Below are 12,247 nucleotides of genomic sequence, written 5' to 3'. Positions count from 1 at the left end.
CTCTATCTGGTAGGCCAGCAGTGCATCGGCGGAGCGAGTGGGGAACGGCGATTCAGTGGAGAGAGTGCCGGTGCGTATTCGCCACACGCTGCGTGCGACAGCAAGAAGCGCAGGTTGGGCGATCGGCGATCGGCGCGGAGGACATCATGGCGATGAAGCGGCGTTTGCTGGGAGGATAGAGCGAGTAGTGCTGTAGCTCGAGCGTGGAGGTAAGCAGCATGAACAGCGTCGAGGGTTCGGTCGCAAAGCGCGATATTGACACTCGCTTGTTCCAATCCAGCTGTCGTCAGTATTGCTCTGCCTACCGTCGATAAACATGAATCTTGCAACATGGAACCGATAATCTGCGAATCATTCATGCCGACCTTCGATTGGGAAAGAGCGGCGAGCCGACCTGAGACTTCAAATAATTGCTAGTGAGCTTCGTCTTCAAGTAAAGGGATTCAACGTGCTTCGGCCACCAGCGCTGCACGTCTTTCATTGGCGTAGCATGCTCAAGTGGTGAGTCAACGAATGCATCCTCTCAATCCCAAGGGCCATTGCCGCTCAATCTCCAACTACCTCCTGCCTCTGATCACTCAGCAGCGCTCGATCTACTCGTTGCACGGGGTGGGAACCGCATCCTTGTTGTCACTGGAATTTCTCGATCATGAAAAGGCTCGGCAAGCGGCCAAACACGAAGAACGCTGCAGTATTGGAGCTTGCTTACGGATGCCGAAAGCTCCAGGCTTTGCAAGGCACACATTCCTGTAAAAGGTCTGCGGTGTCTCAACGCTTCTCCAGAACCACACCCATCGTTCTAGACATGCTCAAAGAAGCGCTGGTGGAGAATAGCTGTTCGCAGACCATGGCGGCCACTCAAACCAAAGAAGCATTCCGCGCGAGGGAAGACAACGGTGCTGAAGAGCTTGGTAGGCAGGACGAAAAGGATGGCGGCGCGCCCGCTGCTCATTCCGGCCAACAAGAGAACAAGAGAATGATGTTGTTGAAGCAGGACCGTTTGAAGGTCACGGTCTCTTGGCCCTGTCGAAAGAGAGCGCGAACAGTAAAAAGATGCACGCAAACGTCTGCACGACAACATGAGCGAGATCAATACAATTACAAGAGAATGCGCAGTGACCCAATCACCGCTCTACGCTTCGCTCTGACCCTGCCTGTGAGAGCCGGCCACAGTCACCGTCTTGAATGCGTCCTGCCAAGGTGACATACACCAGTGATGAGTTGGGCAATAACAAGGCTGACCAGTAGCTCTTAGATTTGGTGACAGACTGAGCGGAAGGATTGATCGCCGTGCACAAGGCGGAGAGGAGCAGGTTGATATCCGGTCAATGAGCTTCAAGACCACCTATGCACCACCCTGGGCTCAGCGTGGCTCAACCCGGGAACTTACCGTGATACTCAGTGATGTGACAGTCAGAATGAAGTCACCAGAGATCAGAACAGCCTCGATACGGCGGCAGCAAGCATAAGGGCCTAAAGATTCTGTGCCCTTCGACTTCCTGGTGAGCGCTTGCCGCAGCGTGGTAGCCCCAGGGAGAATCTGTGGGGAAGCAGTGCACCCGTCGGAGGACCAGCACCTCAAAGGACACTTTCGAATGATGTCGTAGAACGAGAATGCAGCTGATGACATCTTGATGGCGAGCATGGAGTGAGCTTGTACCACGCTCGCTGAGCTGTTGAACATTGGCGCGAGCGAGCTAATTTGTTCCAGGGAGCCTCGAGCTCCGCTTCTTTGGGCGGGCCGATCAAGGAGACTAGACAGGCGAATCGACACGCCCTCCTTGCTCCTCAAGTAGAAATGCGGATGATACTCAGCTCCATTACTTGCTCAGAGCTGTTCCGAGGTCCAGCTGATACTGGGCCAGAAGGCTCTACCTGCGGTAGAGCAGCGACTGCAGCTATGCAAATCACTGGGCACGTGTTCGTATGTAACAGACGAAGAACACCTAATCACCCGAGAAGAGAATGCCAGAGTGAGAAGGCTAAGACACGTCAGAGGCAAGAAGAAGTGGCAGTGTACAGTATTTGCGCACCCCGAACCCTCGTATATGCTAGTCGATGCTCAGCTCGCCTTTTCTATGAGCGCACTGGATCGTAGCTTTCCCCTGCCGATGAGGTACGAAGTAGAGTGATGTTGGGAATGACTGGCTGATGAGGTGGGCAACGAAGCTGATTGGGGAGTTCGACAGCTTGACCGGCGGATCAATAATCTGGCCCACTGATCAAGGTGTACATGTGACTGCCATTCGATACATCCGCGAATGTCGAGCTCAAACGCTTGGCGGAACGACGATGAGGCAATTCGTCCTTTGATGGGTTTGCGACTTGGTGGAGCGGCGACACTCAGCACGATGTGCACTGAAAGCTCACGAAACTGTACACCTCGAAAGAGCTGCCAAGAGCTGGACGAGACGTGCGAAAAGCATGTAAGAGCACGATTGTGCCCACGTACCTCATCACCTCTTGCTCTGGTTGGTGCAGGTACGCTCCCGAGTCGGCGCTCGAGCAGCCAGGCTGAGTAACGAAACAAGCCAAGATATACGCTCCAATTCGTGACTGTCAGCACCGTTTTTCCACTGGCTTTTACTTTGCTGACGAGCGGCGAGAAGCAGCAGTCACCAGTGTCGGCTGAGCCGGTCTGGCAGATCGATCTGACAAGTCCGGAGATGAATGAAAGTGCGAAGTGTGCGGTCCAGCTGGTTGCAAGGCACGCACGTGGCAAAATTAGGACAGTTGAGTCACGATCGTGACCAGTGATTCGTGCGAGATGGACACGCACGACGCATGCCACACGCCCTGCTCAACGGCTTGGGGCTGTGCATGCGTATGGGCAGGCCATCAGGCTGCCAGCGTGCACTTGATTAGGTCGCGGCGCGCGCTGCCTGCCTTGCACCACTCGTGACTTATACACCACACCTCGACTCGCTGGCACGCTCTTCATTTCCATCACTCACGACTCTCTCCGTCCCGCTCTTGGAACCCCGTCCTTCACCGCACGCTTCCAATTCGGCATCCACAACATTCACTTGTCTCGGAATCGCTCAATTCCCTTGTCTCTCGCTTCTTTCAGGATCAGCAAGCGCACTCCTGACGTACGCGTCATTGCCACGTTCATCACGACCCTGACGACCCACTCCTCTGCTCGCAATCATGGCCGCCCGTCAGATTGATTCTCTTTGGCGCGCCCAGGCTACGCTCTCTATCCATGACGCTGCCGCCGGAAGGCGCATGCGCACGAATCTTGAGCACGTCGAGCGTCTCCTCGACGAAGCTCATCAAGCTCCCTTCACTGTCAACGAGATCGTAAGTCACGACCATGCGCTCGAGCGTCAGCCCATTCTTCACCACCTGACTTTCGCTACACCTTCTGTCCCAGTACAATCCCACACTTGCCGAGGACGGCATCAACACGGGAGCCCTGTTGGGTGCCTTGGGAATGGTTACGGTGCTCAAAATGGTACGTACGAAGCAGCTGTCATTCTGAAGCGCGTAGGACTCTAGGCCGATCCGGCTGCGACGAAATCATGGGGCTTAGGCACTTGTGATTTGGTTTCAAGACGTCCCTTCAAGCCCAAGTAGCCGCCAGGACCCGTTGCTTCAGTGTGGAAGCGGTGGTTCGAGCTCTTTCATGAGCTCTAGGCTGTCTGGATGTCTTTTATCTTGCGCGCTCCAACTGACTTAGCTGCTTCGTTCGTACAGTACCATCTTCACCAACAGCATGCGCGTGGTTCAGCAACGCACAAGTATACCCGCCGAGCCACCAGAAAGAGCAAGGTGCTGGGCAATCACCTCACCCTCAGCTCGATGAGGCGTGCCTTGAAGCTCTTTGGACGTCGTCCTGCGGTCACCGGAAACATTACGGCGACCAGCCCAACGCTTCACGAGGAGCCAATGTCCTCTCGTCCCGTTCGTCCTCGCTGGCCAGTCATTCTCCGCCGACTTGCTGGACCGATTCCATCCGGATCCAGCAAAGGAGCTTCGACGGTGAAGAGCTGGGCTCGCGAGGTCGCTTGAAGTCACTGTCCCCTTCCGCTTCCTCTACCGCTTCCCGCTCGCGTTCTGCTCTCCGCTCCCGCCTCCCGCCGCCAATCTTCTCTCCCGCTCCCGCCTCCCGCCCCCACTCTCCTTTCCCGCTCCCGCTTCCCGCCTTCACCCTCCTCTCCCGCTTCCGCCCCCACTCTCCTCTCCCGCCCCCACTCTCCTCTCCCGCTCCCGCCTCCCGCCCTCAACATCCGTCTCCCTGTTCCGCTCCCGCCTCCCACCACCTGCATCCGAAAGATCCTTGTCTCATCTACGCTGTATCACAGTTCGAGCATCCAAATCCATGAGTCACACGCGACTCCAGCGTACTTAACAATGACCTCGCAATGCTGTCCTAGCACAATTCGTGATGACAAGAGCAGGGCTGGTCGCCATCCAGCGTGCGGAACAACAAAGCCGTCGGGTCCTGGTAGAGTACGAAGGCATTCACCATTACGTCTTCGAACACACTAAGCGAACACACTTGCAGTCAGCTTGACATGCCTCCCCACCCGTCTTCCTCCAGTGCACCTCGCAACGCCCTTTCTTGACTCCACTTGACCAAAGAGCGCATCCTGATTCCTTTCGTTGACTAGGCGATCTGATGTGTGTCCCGCCTATACTGCGCCACGTCGGTTGATTGAAGCGACGCGAGACAGCATACTTCTCCAAGGCAAGGTAGGGCTCTTGGACTCACACGCGCATCCTGTCCTTGCAGCTTTCCCACCCATCGTGCTCTGTATCAGAAGCAAGAGCAAGTGCCAGCCGTTGCAGGCGATGAAGCCTTTGGAGAGTGGATGCGGTGGTGAGGCGGCCAGGCGAATGCAAAAGCCAAGGCACTTCCGAAGTTGCTCGGCAAGCGCCACTCGCCACCTTCCACCGCCAATGCTTCGGCGAGTCGGGCTGTCGGCGCAGGCCATGGCTGCTCTGAAGTCGCAAAGGCTGCTTTGTGAGGCGCTTTGGCGAAAGTGTGACGCGCTTGGAAAGTGAACACCGAAGAGAGGCGAGCACGCGATTGCAAAGTGGGAGCACATGCCTAGGCGCTTCCAAAGTTGCTCGGCAAGCGCCACACGCCACCTTCCACCGCAGATGCTTTGGCGACTGGAGTTGTTGGCTGAGGTCATGGCTGCTCCAAAGTCGCGAAGTCGCAAAGGCTGCTTTTGAAGGCGCTGTGGCGACAGTGCGCACTGTGTCGAAAGCTGATTCAGCCTATTGACTCGAAGCTGGGGCCCATAGCGCTGTGTCGAAAGCTGATTTAGCCTACTGACTCGAAGCTGGGACTAATCCGCAGCCTAGCTATATGGGAATGTGCTGAGCGAGAGCGAACACGCATCGAAAGCATGGCGTCATGACGCCACAGGGCCTTGTAGCCACGCGGCAATCCAGCAGAGGTCCACTGTCATTCTGCTCGAGGTTCTTGCCTGCGGGCGCAGAGTCGTGTTCACTGAGCATTCTGGTCAGACAAAGCTGTACACGGCATCCGTTCAGAGGCTGACTTACCATCAAAAGCTGTGAATGGGAGAGCTAGGAGGGCTCCTTATGATTGAGAGCCCCCGCATCCGAGGGTGCTCACTGAGATCCGAAGTCCTCTTTGGCTCTTATATGGCTGGGGTCGGGCTGCGGCATCAAGGAAGCCGCTGCCCTGCAGTGTCGTGAGAATGTCGTTCCTCTTAGTGAACGTTTTCAGCCTTCTAGCATTGAGGCGCTCCAACCTAATGAGCCTGATCAGCACTAAGCGATGGGACATGCGCCAGATGCTTGCTGCGAAAGCAGAAGACGCAGCTTTGTTTCGTGTTGAGTCGGCATTCATACTGCTCTGTGCAGCCGCCACCGCATATGCGCAGCGTTGGCCCTCCTTCAACGCATGCGGGCAGGGCTAGAGAAGGGACGCTAGCTCTCTGTAGCTCGCACGCCGATGACTTGCCGTCTTTTGCTGGATGTGCATGTATGCATGTGGTACGATCTCGCTTTCCCGTTCTGGGCTGTGCTGCATTGCTCATGACGGTGCGCTGAACAAGCGGGGCGCCGGAGATGTCCACTTAGCTCGCTTCGTGCTGCGAAACGCTCCGCTGCTGCATTCCTGATGCCGAAGAGGTGCGCGCGTGTTGGCGTTTGCAGCAAACCTTCGGGGTTTGTCGAGCGGGACGTGACCTGTGCTTTCAACTTGGCTATCAGTGCGTGTCGCATAAGCCGCTCCGTAGCAGCCGAGCGGCTCGCATGGCACAAGCTTGACTGGCATGCCGCCCACTCACAAAGCAGCGCAAATCCACCACTCGCAGCCAGCATCGAATCGAGCCGCCGCTCCTTTGGCGTTCAATCTGGCGTCATCGGGCGCTCGAGCTGAGCCACGCTCGTTTGAGTCCGATAGTCGCTAACACTGCAAAGTGTCTCCCGATTGTCGACGCAAATGGGCTCAATCGCTGGCGTCGAAGCCGGAGGCAAATGGCGCATCTGCCACCTGCTTGGTGAGCCGAGCCAACGCCGAGCTCGACGTGGAGCTGAGCTGCGAGAGTGATAGAAAGCTGTGAGTTGCCTAGAGTCCGCTTGTGAAGCGCAGACGCAGACGGCTAGGGAGCGCGAGAAGATTTCCTGCGCTCTTATGCGCTAGCCTGGGTAGGTCGACGTCTGATGCATCTGCTCGAGTCGCTTGCAGACAGACAAGACTCGCGCAGCGGGGTTTGTACTGTAGGCATTGCCGGCACGTCTGAAGCCGGACTGCCGCTGTTGAGGCATTCTAGCATAGTGATGCGCAGATTACCAGCACTCTTTCGCGAGAGTTGGTGCCCCCGCAATATGGGTAGTCGTGAGTTTAAGAGGTGGTGGGATATATGAATACAGGTGACGTGGTCTTCGACGGATCATTGAGGCTGAGCCGAAGTCGCAGTCAAAGTGGGCCTGAAGAGGGGTGCATCAAGGGCGGATGTTCAGGGAGGAGCACATGCAGCGCCTCGGCAGGGGAGTCGGACTTGCAGCTTTGGGGCAGCTGCAGGCAGTGAAGAGTAGGCGTCAGGCAGAAATCCCCACGCGCAACAACATCGCGTATCGTGCTGGCCTCTGCACAAGGTTCGAGAATGTGCCCAATCGGTCACGTGAGTCGTCCCGCGGTCCGCGAGATGCATGCCTTGCGCGCCTTGAGCGCGCGGGGGCCGTTTTGCTGCCCACTCAAGACTCAAGCCTCCACAGCACCAAAGCCTCACGTCTCAATCACGTGAACGTAGTGAAGCAGATGGTCGGCGCCACCTAAATTTGACTCAAGACTCGAGACTCGCTCACAGCAACACAAGGGAAATCGTCGTCTTCCGAATAAAGTCCTCAGACTGCAATCGAGGATTGGAAATTTCGAAAACTAGCGAGGTGTGCAACATTCTTACTGAATCTTGCACCCGCCCTAGAGCGAAGCATTTCGTTTATCCGCGTGCAGTGATTCGCGCCTGCTGCAGGCTTCGCGAGACGAGGCGAGCGTATCGTACACTCGCAGGACTCAAAAATGCCAGATGCAAACCACGAATGAGAAGCTCACCGCCAACGTGACAGCCAACAAATAATTGAATTCGCTTGGCGAGCTTAATGACGTCTGTCTACCACTCAATTTGGGGCCCTGAACTGCAGGGCTGCCACACGCGAAGCACGAACCGTGAATCTTGAATGATCTGACACTCTCAACCACGTGACTGAACGTTTTGCAGGCGGTGATGCCTGCCGGCACACATGCAGGCACTTCGCCTGAGCAATTTGGTCGGCTCGCGAAGGCCGCGAAAGCCCCCCACTTAAGCGACATACTCATCAACCGCTGCGTCCGCTGCGTCTGGTCGAACGGGCAGCAGATCAGTCTTGAGTGTGAACTGTGGAGCGGGCGATGGGCTTCGCGTCAAGGGCGAGCGCGTATTGGCTGGGCGTATAATCACGTGAATCACTCTCGCGCGCGGCAGACAAGCGGCCCACGCTGCAGCATGCAGCAGCATGCACGAAGTGCAGCACGCGCGCAGAACAGGCGGGCGTCAGGGAGGCGGGGGCGCGCCGCCTGCCTGTCTTGGCGCATCTGACAATCATCCACCCATGAATGCTGAGAGCTTCCTCAAGCTTTCGACATCCCGGTGACCATGACACACCTCGTAGACTTCAACCACTTCACTCGTGGCTTACAATCTGTACGACAAAGCACTCTGCTACTTTCGTAATGATACACACGCTGTCCGAAATCACTAGTCCTCCTCGTAGAGTCTGTTCTTTGTCTGGACGGCAGCACGAATGCCACACAAGAGGCGGGTCTGCTGCAACACAAGCTTCTGCCTTGCTGCAAATTTCACTGCATCCTCGACTGACCAGCATTTCGACCAGCGCTCGCCAGAGATCTACAGAAGCGCCAAGTCATCACCTGTCAAAGTACATTGGCCTACGACACGTCTTCGCTAGCTCGACTGAAGCGACGGGAGCGGGACCGCCGCCTGCAGCTGCAAGAGGAAAGACTTCGCGCGTAAGGTGAAGGAGAGCCGACTCGCTGTTGCGCCTCAAGGGTCGCAATGCTTTGACCGCCTTACAAATCAACAATGTCATCTATTTGTGGCTCGAAATGCTCCTGACAGTCTTCATGCATTTCTGGCGGGAAACTGGATCTCGATTTACCATGGTGCGTCGAGAACCCTAGGCGGTGGTATCGACCGACGCGAGGTTGTGTGCTACTGCTGACCTTCCGGTAGCTCCACTTCTCCTCGAATCATACTCACAGCTACTCAACAAACAAAAGAGTGTCCAGTTCGGGCTGGAAAGGCTTCCTTCGTATCTTTCGACCTCCGGCCTGTGAAGCAGGCCCGCTGTTGCGTGGTTCGAGCGAGTGCAGTACCACGCATGCAGCGCGTATTGCGCGCGGTGTCGGAGCTTGAATCACGAATGGACTTCAAAAGAGATATGGTCTGACCTCCATCCAATACGATCCGCACATCAAAACGCAACGTCGAGATCAGGAAGTCAAAGCAAAAAAAGACAAGTAGGCAGTGAGTTGGTACTCTCTCGACTCCTCGGTTGAGACTTTCCAACGTCCAATGCGCGCACGAGCATGTCATCAGCAGCGCTCCACGCAGCAAGGCAAACCCTAATTTGTTATTAGCTCTACTCTGTGGCCAGCAGAGCGTGTGGCTCGAAAGCCGAGCAGGTTCACGATCAGGCACCAGCAGCATACCTCTTTCGCCCGCGCGTTTATTAGATCTTGCTGGTGCGCACCAACCCGGCCAACTTGACATATGCAATGACCAAGTCATGTGCGCTAGATCAATCCATCGCGATCACAATGCGATCTATATGACGCATCATCAGCATCATCGGCATCATCAGCATCATCGGTCTGTATGATGCATCGTCAGTGTTACTAGTCGATCTCAAAAGACGACAGTCGCAGGCAAATTCATTGCGCAGTCCTTCGCGATCATCTTGCAATCCAAGTGGCGGATCATCAGACTTACTCGACGATTCCAACAATTGGCAGTCGTAGTCGGGCTCATTCATAATCCTTCGCAAATAAGGTGCGGTCCAAACGGCGGATCATCATTATCACTCGACTCTCTCAAGGGGAGGCAGTCACAGTCGGGATCATTGCACAGTCGAAACGGATTATCACGCTGGACAGGAATAGAGTCTCGAAAGAAAAGGCAGTCACAGTCAGGATCCTCGCACAGTTGGAACGGATTATCACGTCGGACAGGAATATGATCTCGACAGCGAAGGCAGTCACAGTCAGGATCATTGCACAGTCGGAAAGGACCACCACGTCGAATGGACTACGATTGCCAGGGATTCTTCGTGTGAAAGCGTGAGGCGGAAAATGAATGGCGGGGCGAAGAAGCCGAAGCGTAAGTCGTGGTGCAGGGAGTCACTGGCGATGATGAATGAGACGTGGGTGCAGGCACGGCGTGTCCCTGCGATCTGAACAAGCGCGCGCGTGACGTGACACTCCAACCATTTGCCCTCATATCACCTTCTCCTCACTCCGCCTCCGTCTTCGACTTGCCATCCTCCTTGCGCTTAAAAAACTTGCCAAGCGTCCGTGTCATCTGGCGTTCCTCGTTGATGAGCACAGACACTCGACTGCGACTTTTTGCCTGGGAAGTTGGAAAAACTCAGCTGTCAATTATAGCACGGCGATGAAGGTGTTTGATAGCCCCCTTCTAGTATTCAAGACGCGTGACCGTGCTCACCTCCTCCGAAAGGCGCCTCATTGTGCTCTCCGAGATACTGGCAGACTCAGTCTTTGCTGCTGAAGCGCGCTCTGGTGGTGCAGTCCCAAAATGGTGTCCGTAAACACTTTGGGAGAATCCAAGTCCAGCTCCAGCTCCAGGCTCGTCCATAGCTCGAGCCTTCCCGGCCGTCTTTTTGAAAGCAGGAACGTCGATCCTTGGCGAGTTGGATGCGAGACGCTTATGAAGCGTCATCTCTGAAGACGCTCGAGTCACATCCGTCGGTGCTGCCGTTGCCTTTCGCGGTTGCAAGATAGCAGGCAGCAGCTTTGTTTTCTTCAATGTAGCCTTCAACCCTCCCTCTCGCTTCATGAGGTCCTGTAATTGGCCTACAAGCGCCTTTGACTGCGGAGTTGGAGGCTGAAGACCCTCCTTGAATGAAGGGGTGCTTCCGGTGGACCTGGCCCCGCTATCTGCAACGCTTCCAGCCTTGCCTTGGGACTGAGCACCGGGGCCGCTGCCACTAGAGCTCTTGTTCTTCTCGAGAAGCCAAGCCTTGTGGTCGGCAATCCATTGCGGCTGCATGATCAAAGAAAGAATGTGGTCAGTCAGAGATGCAGCCACCCTTCTGTGTGCCCAATGTTTTGAAGACTTACGCAAGTGAGCTCCGCGCAGACTCGGAAATGGTCCAGGTCGGAGTCCCAGTCGTCGCCCCCGGATGGTAGGGGTGGTCCACCATCCATTGCACAACGAGCACGTACTCCCTCGAGCTGCGCACAGGTCGAGTGTGAATTTGTCGTCCACGTTCTCTCTAGCTAGTCGAACTCACCATCGTTTCCAGACGCATCTGCTTGAGGAAACCAAAGTTGCGCCCATTTCGTTGCAAGACGCTTCTGTGAAGGCTTTTGGCAGCTTCAACGTCCGGCAAGATGCGCGAGGACTGGGCGACTGGCAGTGCTGCCAGCTTCTCTTGAATGAGCTTGAGTTTTACGTCAAGCTCACGCATCTCGCGCTCCTGCGCTGCTGCCGCATCGGCCAGTGTCTGGAACTTCGTCATCTTGGCGTTGTGCGTTGTGTTGGTGTGGTTTAGAAGCTCTTCTGTTGCAACAAGTGAGTGAGGTGACGAGTGCAATGAATGGCGTGGGTGACGAGTGTGGGCAAGAGGCGTAATGTTGGAGGTTGTAGCCATTCGCGATTCGTGAATCACGATTGCGAGTGCTGATTGCTGTTTCTTGAATGTGAATCAAGCGCGGCTCGTGGCTGTCACCACCTTCCAGCGAGAAACCAGCAGAGACAGCCTGCCCGCCACCATATGCTGCACGCGCCTTGTCTACCCGCCCAAACCTGCTACTCGTGACTCGTGACTCGTGACTCGTGACTGTCGCGCACGCGCTCGTGCATGCTGCACATGATGTGCATCAGATCACACGCACGCACTTGCAATCACGAATGGAACCACATCATCCCTCCGTTGGACGACGGCGACAATACGCGCAAACGCATCGCAACGCTGAGCGCTCATGCCATGCATGTACTATGCTGATGGACAGCAGCTTATTCCTATCATTAGTGTATGCATACGACCTCGAGGGTTCAACATTCAAGAATCTTGAACTGAATGCACGAGTTGGCTCACAATAAAGAATCGTATCAACGCGCTTTGCGCGCGGTGTCGGAGCTTCAACCGACGTCAAACGCGGATGGCATGACCTCCAATACGATCCCGCACATCAAATGGAAGCCTCAAGGTTTGAACTCTAGAGGTCAGAAGGAGAATGGAGGCAGTCCTCTGTCCGACTTGATGCCGTTTCAAAAAAAAATTCGAGTCAGTACGCTCCAACGTCCCATCACTGCGCCCAGATTGGATCTTCGACCTGTCGTCTCCGCCCACTATGGCCACCGTGATTTGCTTTACCCCGGAACCGAAGGCGTTCCCATGCTAGCTAGGCGAGAAGTCGGCCGACGATGTGGCCTGATCAGCGAGGAGCCTCCCCACCTACGCGTAGTGATTAGATCTTGCCGACGCGTACCAACTCGGCCACCTTTCAATTTGCAATAGC

General features: G+C 55.7%; 4 protein-coding genes across 4 annotated transcripts; 2 read left to right on the top strand and 2 right to left on the bottom strand.

Annotated features, from left to right (window-relative positions):
- On the top strand, positions 1 to 1,663 carry IE81DRAFT_73326 (hypothetical protein). Its single transcript, XM_025517585.1, has 4 exons — positions 1 to 209; positions 281 to 416; positions 583 to 1,156; positions 1,256 to 1,663. The coding sequence occupies exons 2-4, from the start codon at positions 331 to 333 to the stop codon at positions 1,262 to 1,264; spliced, it is 669 nt and encodes a 222-aa protein (XP_025370817.1). The 5' UTR covers positions 1 to 209; positions 281 to 330; the 3' UTR covers positions 1,265 to 1,663.
- Positions 1,664 to 6,890: 5,227 nt separating this feature from the next.
- Positions 6,891 to 7,559, top strand: IE81DRAFT_322301 (hypothetical protein). The gene has a single exon (XM_025513591.1). The coding sequence runs from the start codon at positions 6,959 to 6,961 to the stop codon at positions 7,262 to 7,264; it is 306 nt and encodes a 101-aa protein (XP_025370816.1). The 5' UTR covers positions 6,891 to 6,958; the 3' UTR covers positions 7,265 to 7,559.
- A 1,100-nt stretch (positions 7,560 to 8,659) lies between these two features.
- IE81DRAFT_73213 (hypothetical protein) lies at positions 8,660 to 9,533 on the bottom strand. Its single transcript, XM_025517584.1, has one exon. The coding sequence runs from the start codon at positions 9,273 to 9,275 to the stop codon at positions 8,751 to 8,753; it is 525 nt and encodes a 174-aa protein (XP_025370815.1). The 5' UTR covers positions 9,276 to 9,533; the 3' UTR covers positions 8,660 to 8,750.
- Positions 9,534 to 9,995: 462 nt separating this feature from the next.
- IE81DRAFT_346450 (hypothetical protein) lies at positions 9,996 to 11,244 on the bottom strand (the record flags this gene model as incomplete). Its single annotated transcript, XM_025516045.1, has 4 exons — positions 9,996 to 10,112; positions 10,209 to 10,766; positions 10,844 to 10,957; positions 11,017 to 11,244. The coding sequence occupies 4 exons, from the start codon at positions 11,242 to 11,244 to the stop codon at positions 9,996 to 9,998; spliced, it is 1,017 nt and encodes a 338-aa protein (XP_025370814.1).
- Positions 11,245 to 12,247: the final 1,003 nt, after the last annotated feature.

This window comes from Ceraceosorus guamensis (assembly GCF_003144195.1).
Source record: "Ceraceosorus guamensis strain MCA 4658 unplaced genomic scaffold IE81scaffold_18, whole genome shotgun sequence".
Classification (NCBI taxonomy): Eukaryota; Fungi; Basidiomycota; class Exobasidiomycetes; order Ceraceosorales; family Ceraceosoraceae; genus Ceraceosorus; species Ceraceosorus guamensis.
Note: the sequence above shows the minus strand (reverse complement) of the source record. Positions and strands in the feature narration are given on the sequence as shown.

What these genes read in the sequence shown, in the direction of transcription:
- IE81DRAFT_73326 (XM_025517585.1), top strand. Translation starts at nt 331, where the DNA reads ATGGAACCGATAATCTGCGAATCATTCATGCCGACCTTCGATTGGGAA. An exon ending in GAGACTTCAAATAATTGCTA is followed by an intron (nt 417 to 582) that starts GTGAGCTTCGTC and finishes CTGATCACTCAG; the next exon opens with CAGCGCTCGATCTACTCGTT.
- IE81DRAFT_322301 (XM_025513591.1), top strand. Translation starts at nt 6,959, where the DNA reads ATGCAGCGCCTCGGCAGGGGAGTCGGACTTGCAGCTTTGGGGCAGCTG.
- IE81DRAFT_73213 (XM_025517584.1), bottom strand. Translation starts at nt 9,275, where the DNA reads ATGACTTGGTCATTGCATATGTCAAGTTGGCCGGGTTGGTGCGCACCA.